Source organism: Elephas maximus, chromosome 10 (assembly GCF_024166365.1).
Source record: "Elephas maximus indicus isolate mEleMax1 chromosome 10, mEleMax1 primary haplotype, whole genome shotgun sequence".
NCBI lineage: Eukaryota > Metazoa > Chordata > Mammalia > Proboscidea > Elephantidae > Elephas > Elephas maximus.
Genome location: NC_064828.1, coordinates 111179537 through 111185536, shown reverse-complemented (window position 1 = coordinate 111185536; position 6000 = coordinate 111179537). Strand labels below are relative to the sequence as shown.

The window sequence follows — 6000 nt, the reverse complement described above, 5'->3', positions numbered from 1 at the left end:
CACACTGTAGTCATTCATGCATGTAGTCATTCATTCGTTCACTCATTCACTCAAGGTTAGGTGCTTAGAATAATGCCCAGTACAAGCTAAATGCTCAATAAACATTAGCTCACTCAGTATTTCTGGAGTGTCGGCACTGTGCTGTTCGCTGCGGCCACAGCAGTGAACAAGACAGACGAGGTCCCTGATCGCCCGCAGTCACCTGGGTGCCAAGTTCGGTCTTCTGGGCTCTCAGTGCGGAAACCGAGCGGGCCCCGCCCAGCGCTGGGACTACAAGTCCCAGCAGGCCGCGCGGCGGCGTCACCGGCCCGCGCTTGCGCGACGTGGTGACGCATGCCGCGCGCGGGCGCCGGTGGTGCGGCCGGCGGCGGGGCGGAGCCGGCGGCGGCCTTTAGGGCGGAGCCGGCACCACTCCCTCAGTCGGCCGCGGTTAGCGGACGGCGAGGCTTCCGCGCCCGTTTCTCTCCGTGTCTCGCGGAGTCGCGGCCCCCGAGCGGCGCCATGTCGGAGCCCGGCGGCGGCGGCGGCGAGGACGGCTCGGCCGGCCTGGAGGTGTCGGCCGTGCAGAATGTGGCCGACGTGTCGGTGCTGCAGAAGCACCTGCGGAAGCTGGTGCCGCTGCTGCTGGAGGACGGCGGCGAGGCCCCGGCGGCGCTCGAGGCGGCGCTGGAGGAGAAGAGCGCCCTGGAGCAGATGCGCAAGTTCCTGTCGGACCCGCAGGTCCACACGGTCCTGGTGGAGCGCTCCACGCTCAAAGGTGCCGGGCCGGGGCGGGGCAGCCGGGCCGCGGACACCGGGGGAGGGCCCCCACGGAGGGCAGGGCCCCCCAGGAGAGACCCCCGGCCGCGGACACCGGGGGAGGGCCCCCACGGAGGGCAGGGCCCCCAGGAAGGGTCCCCCGGCCTCAGACACCCAGGAAGGGTCTTCCCGGCCGCAGACACCCTGAGAAGGGTCCCCACGTAGAGCAGGGCCGGCTAGGTACCCCACAGTCTCAGACACCCCCCGAGAAGGGTTCCTGCGGAGGTCAGGGCTTGGGGTCCCCCACAGCATCAGACACACCCAGGAAGGCCCCCCCCCCCGCCACGGCCGCAGACACACATAGGAAGGGTCCTCCCCACGGCCGCAGACGCCCCGGAAAGGATCCCTGCGGAGGGCAGGGCTGGCAGGGCCCCCCCATGGCAGCCGATGCCCCGCCCGGGGCTCTCTCGCCACATCCCCTGCCCGGGCCGGGTCCCCGGGGGCTGTCCCCTCCAGGGCCGCGGGGACTGATGAGGGTGCCCCTCTCTTTCCATCACCCAAAACAATGGGATGGCTTTGTCTGCACGGGCCTCTCAAGATGGCCGAGTTGGGTGGAGACACCGTCTCCCGGGCTGAGCGCGGGCGGAGGCCGCATCCCTGCCTCAAATGTCACGTGAGCTTCTCGGTTTAGGTTCGTGTCCATGCCAGGCCGGCCTCGGCAGGGCTGTGCCGGGGCGCCTCGCGAAGCCGTGGGCAGCACCACCCTCGCCCCTAGGTGGTCTCGGTGTCGGGGAGGAGGGCTAGGCGGGTCGGAGCTCAAGGCAGCATTAGGGCGGGCACCCAGCCCTGTGCCCACAGACCCCCACCCCGAGGCCTAGAATGACAGTGTCGCCCGGCGCCTGCGGAGCATCACTGTGCCCGGGAGATGATACCCTCACCGAGGTCCCCTCTGGTTCCTCACAGCATCCTTGCTGAAAGCTGTATCTTCCCATTGTTAATCTTGGGGAAACCAGAGGCTCCTAGGCTGGACCCAGCATCTCAGCTTCCAGTCCACTGCTTATTTTCCTTACATATCCTTCCTATCTGTGTAGTGCCCAGAGGGTCCCAGTGACCATTCTTTGATATCCTAGTCTGATTATACAGATTTAAAAAAGAGAGACGACTGAGATTAGGCGTCTAGTTGAGCTAGGCTGAAAGGTTTGCATTTTCCAGGTGTTTTAAGTACTGTGGTAGGGATCTCCCAACAGCAGCCCAGAGTTACCCTGAGAGTATGGAGCTTGCCTCTGGGGAGGGTTGCCCATTTAAGACCAGTTTTTAGTCCTGGAGCCCTGGTGGCGCAGTGGTTAAGGGTTCACCTAGTAACCGAAAGGTTGGCAGTTTGAATCCACCCATCTCTCCTTGGAGACCCAATGGAGCAGTAGTTCCACTTTGTCCTATAGAGTCACTGAGTCCATATTGGTTTTTTTTTGGGGGGGTGGGGGTTGTAGTCCTGGCGGTGAGCATGTTTGATAAGGGCCTGTAGGTGTGGCACCTTGCACCTGGGAACCCAGGCATGGTGGTTTCCTCAGAAATGTTAATGTTGGCGTGGAGGGATTGGCAGTTATCTAGAAATAATTTGCCAGCAAGATGCCTACCAACTAAAACCAAGCCTGTTGCAGTCGAGTCAATTCCAACTCATAGTGACCCTATAGGACAGAGTAAAACTGCCCCATAGTTTCCAAGGAGCACCTGGCAGATTTGAACTGCCAGCCTTTTAGTTAGCAGCCATAGCACTTAACCACTATACCACCAGAATTTCCTACAAGCTGCCTGAGATCACCAAAAACTTCATGGTTCTCTCTGTGGATAAGAAAGTTTATACCTTGTGTCTCTTCCTGATAGTTTGTTTCTTTCAAAGGCTATTCTAACTCAGAAGATGTTTCATTGTATCCTTGATTCTGGAGGCGTGAGAGAATATTTTTCCCAGATCCATGTGGATCTTCAGTGCAGCTAAGCCGTTTTTAGGGCATTAATGTTTAGGGTTTGGGGTTATGCTGTCCTGCATGGAAACCACATTGTTTTTTTTAAAGCTTTTAACTCATTTATTCTTTTTTCTGAAAGAGTAGGCAGTCATTGTAGAAGATTCAGAGCACACACAATAATGAAATTGCAGTCACCTGGAATCCTTCTACCCAGCTGTCACCACTGTCAGCATTCGTCATGTATCTCTCTGGTCATTTTTCAATGCATATACGTTGTTTGGTTTTATGAAAATATTTTTTAACCTTCTTTTTCAGTTATTGTGTTTTGAATAATTTTACCTTGGTTAATTCTTGATCATTTTTATTGCACAATTTATATTTTTATATATTGAACTCAGTGAGTTCTACCTTGAGTCACTATTTTTTTCATGTCTTTTTTTTTTTTTTTTTAGATGAAGGTTGACAGAACAAATTAGTTTCTCATTAGTTAATACACACATTCTTTTGTGACATTGGTTGCTAACCCCATGACATGTCACAATTTATTTCTATGGAAAAATTTTTTAAGTTTTGTTCTTTGTTATTCAGTAATTCACGTTTTTTCAAATAACTTGGAATTGCACTTAGTTTAATTTGGGGGGGGGGAGGCTGTTTCCATGGTCTCCTTTCTAGTGCAAATTGTCTTTGTGGTTTATTTCTGGGTACATTTTCTTCCTTTCAGTGAAAGGAATATCTAGACATCCAAATCTTGGCTCCATAATGACTTGCACTTTTGAAAGTTGACTGAGGAATGAGATCATCTAAAATTGAAATCCTACCTCATTCCTGTATTTATAGAAATTCCTGGAGTATTTTTAGTAATTTGTCGGTAATTTATTTTTTACTTATGAAAATCTACAGCAAGATTTAAACATTAATTTTACGCTAATTTCAGCATCCCAGCTACAGTAACACAATTTAGATACACTGAGTGACAGACCCAGGACACCCAGTGGGAGGGCTGTCTCCTGTGTGGTTTTATGAGTTACTGTTGGCATTTGTACATTTGATCAAATGGGAGCATCCAGTGGCTGAATACAGTGAAAAGATGCGTTTGCATTAATGTGGAAAACAAGTCTGATGTTTAAACTGAATAAAGACCACCGCTGATGATGAAGTCATGTAATTATTTAATGAGCAGGGGAAATTGCATTTATTTTATTACCCTCCCCCTTTTTTCCATGAAATTTCCCGAACACTTGCAATTGAATATAGAAGCGTTTTTTATATGAAGCCATATATACTTTTTTTTCTTTTTTTTCCAGAAAGAGTGAGATAGTTTATTAAGGAGATGCATACATCACTGGGGACCCAGAAGCAACACAGGCTGTCTCTATGGAGTCCCCCATATATACTTTTTAAAGAAGCTGCCCCAGTTAAACATATATGTTTGTCATTGTTAAAATACAGCATTCGTAAAATGCAGAATAAAGGTCATGAATGTAACAGCCTGTTTTGCTAGTGAAGAACTGGAGAATTAGCAGGAGAGGCAGTGTTCAGTTTGTAGCTCCTCATTTTAGGGAGACTCTCCTGCCCGTGATTCCTGGCCTGTGGGAAGACTCTTCTTCATAGTATACTGAGGAATTATGTCCAGATTGGGTTCGTTTTGTTCATTACTGAGCTAGGCATTTCGAGAGCAGTGGGTTTGGTTTGGTTTTTGTCTTGTTTTGTCTTGCCTGCAGCGCATTTCTTGGTTGCGTTCTAGCCTGTGAGAGGTTGGGGGTATAGGTAGGAACGGGTCCCCTTTGCTTTAGTGTGCGGCTGCTGGAGCTGGTAGCTCTTTAGGGACCAGGCTGGGATCAGGCACTTGGTGTGCCTGGTTTTTGTACCCTCAGGTGTCTTGCCTTACCTAGCCTTACGTTTGGAATTTTGTCATTAAGACCAAAAATAGCAGTAGTCCTGGTGGTGGTGCAGTGGTTAAGAGCTCAGCTGCTCACCAGAAGGTCAGCAGCTTGAGCCTACCAACCACTCCCTGGAATCCCTATAGGGCAGGTCTATTCTGTCCTATCGGGTCACTATGAGTCAGAATCAACTGAAGGCAATGGGTTAGGTTTGTTTTTGTCTTAAGCTTGAAATGATCTTTTTTCCTAAGGGAGGTGTTGGGGAGGGGTTTTATCTTCCCTTCCTGAGTACAGTGACAGCTCGGGGCCAGCTGTGGAATAAGACTGGAGCTGTCACAGTGGCCAGCTTCCTAGAGGTGTGGCCGTGCAGACGTTTGCCCGGGAGTGTTTTGGGGGAGTTCTAAAAATTATTTTTCTGAGGATTTAGTTTTCCTGGAAGTTTAAGAAATGTAGCAGAATGATGCCTAACAAGTGTAGTGTTCATTTCTAGACTTCCCTTGCCCGCCCGCAGTGAACAGCCAAGTAAAGGTAGGTGGGAATTGTGTCTGTCAGCATTGTAGAGTGTCAGGCGGGGAGCACCAGAAGGGACCGTCCAGCCTCCACCTCTCCCAACTGAGGAAACCGAAACCCCAGGAATTTAAGACCCAGTTGGAAAGAGGGGCCTGAACCCTAAAAACTAATCACTCTGTGCAGTTCCCTGGTATCCATTAAAGTAGGAATGTTCATTTTAATCTCTTTCATATTTGTTATGCCTTTTGAATTCGTAGTAGCCTTAAAAAGTACTAAATCTGAAGTTCCTTAGATGTTAATAATGTCCTAGTTTCTCTCTTTTTCTGGAAATACAGAATGAACCCCAGCTTTACGTTAGGTACAGGTATCGTAGGGGTGTCACTCTCCTTTCACACTCCTTGCCATGCTACAGATAGAAGCCTTCAGTTTGCAGAGGAAACTCAGACTCTCTCACCTGGGTCTTAGCCTTACACAGAGCAGGGGGGTGGGGGTGGCAACCCCATCAGGGCTCTGCAGGAGGATGAAAGGCTGGGTGCCCAGGTGACAAGAGAATGCACCCCAGTTGGGAAAGGGAAAAGCTAAAGCGACCTCATTAGAAGAAAGGGAAGAATCATATGATAGTGATTGACTTAAATAATTTGGTATTGATATGTTTTGGATTTTGAAAGGAAAAAAAAGAAAAAGAACTAGGAAATGTGTAATGAGTAATTTTGGAAGTGTGTGTGAGCCGAAGATGGTCTGTGGCTGTGGCTGCAGGTGGAGACAAGTTGTGATGTGTGGCTGAGGAAGAGTGAGACCAGGGAGCTGGTGCTGGATCTCTGTGCTTTAGCCCATTTGCCCATGGCCGGTTCATCGGATTTTGTGAAAACATAGTCTACTTAAGTTGGCGGGGGCAGGGGAGCGTAACTCTT

At 50.2% G+C, this 6000-nt stretch overlaps 1 protein-coding gene across 1 annotated transcript in view; it reads left to right on the top strand.

Annotated features, from left to right (window-relative positions):
• The first annotated feature begins 379 nt into the window (after nt 1-379).
• DYNC1H1 (dynein cytoplasmic 1 heavy chain 1) overlaps nt 380-6000 on the top strand; it is a 71372-nt gene continuing 65751 nt past the window's right edge. The window contains exon 1 of the mRNA XM_049897623.1: nt 380-757. Within this exon, the coding sequence (XP_049753580.1) occupies nt 502-757 (256 nt within the window). The 5' untranslated portion in view covers nt 380-501. The remainder of the gene's footprint in view (nt 758-6000) is intronic.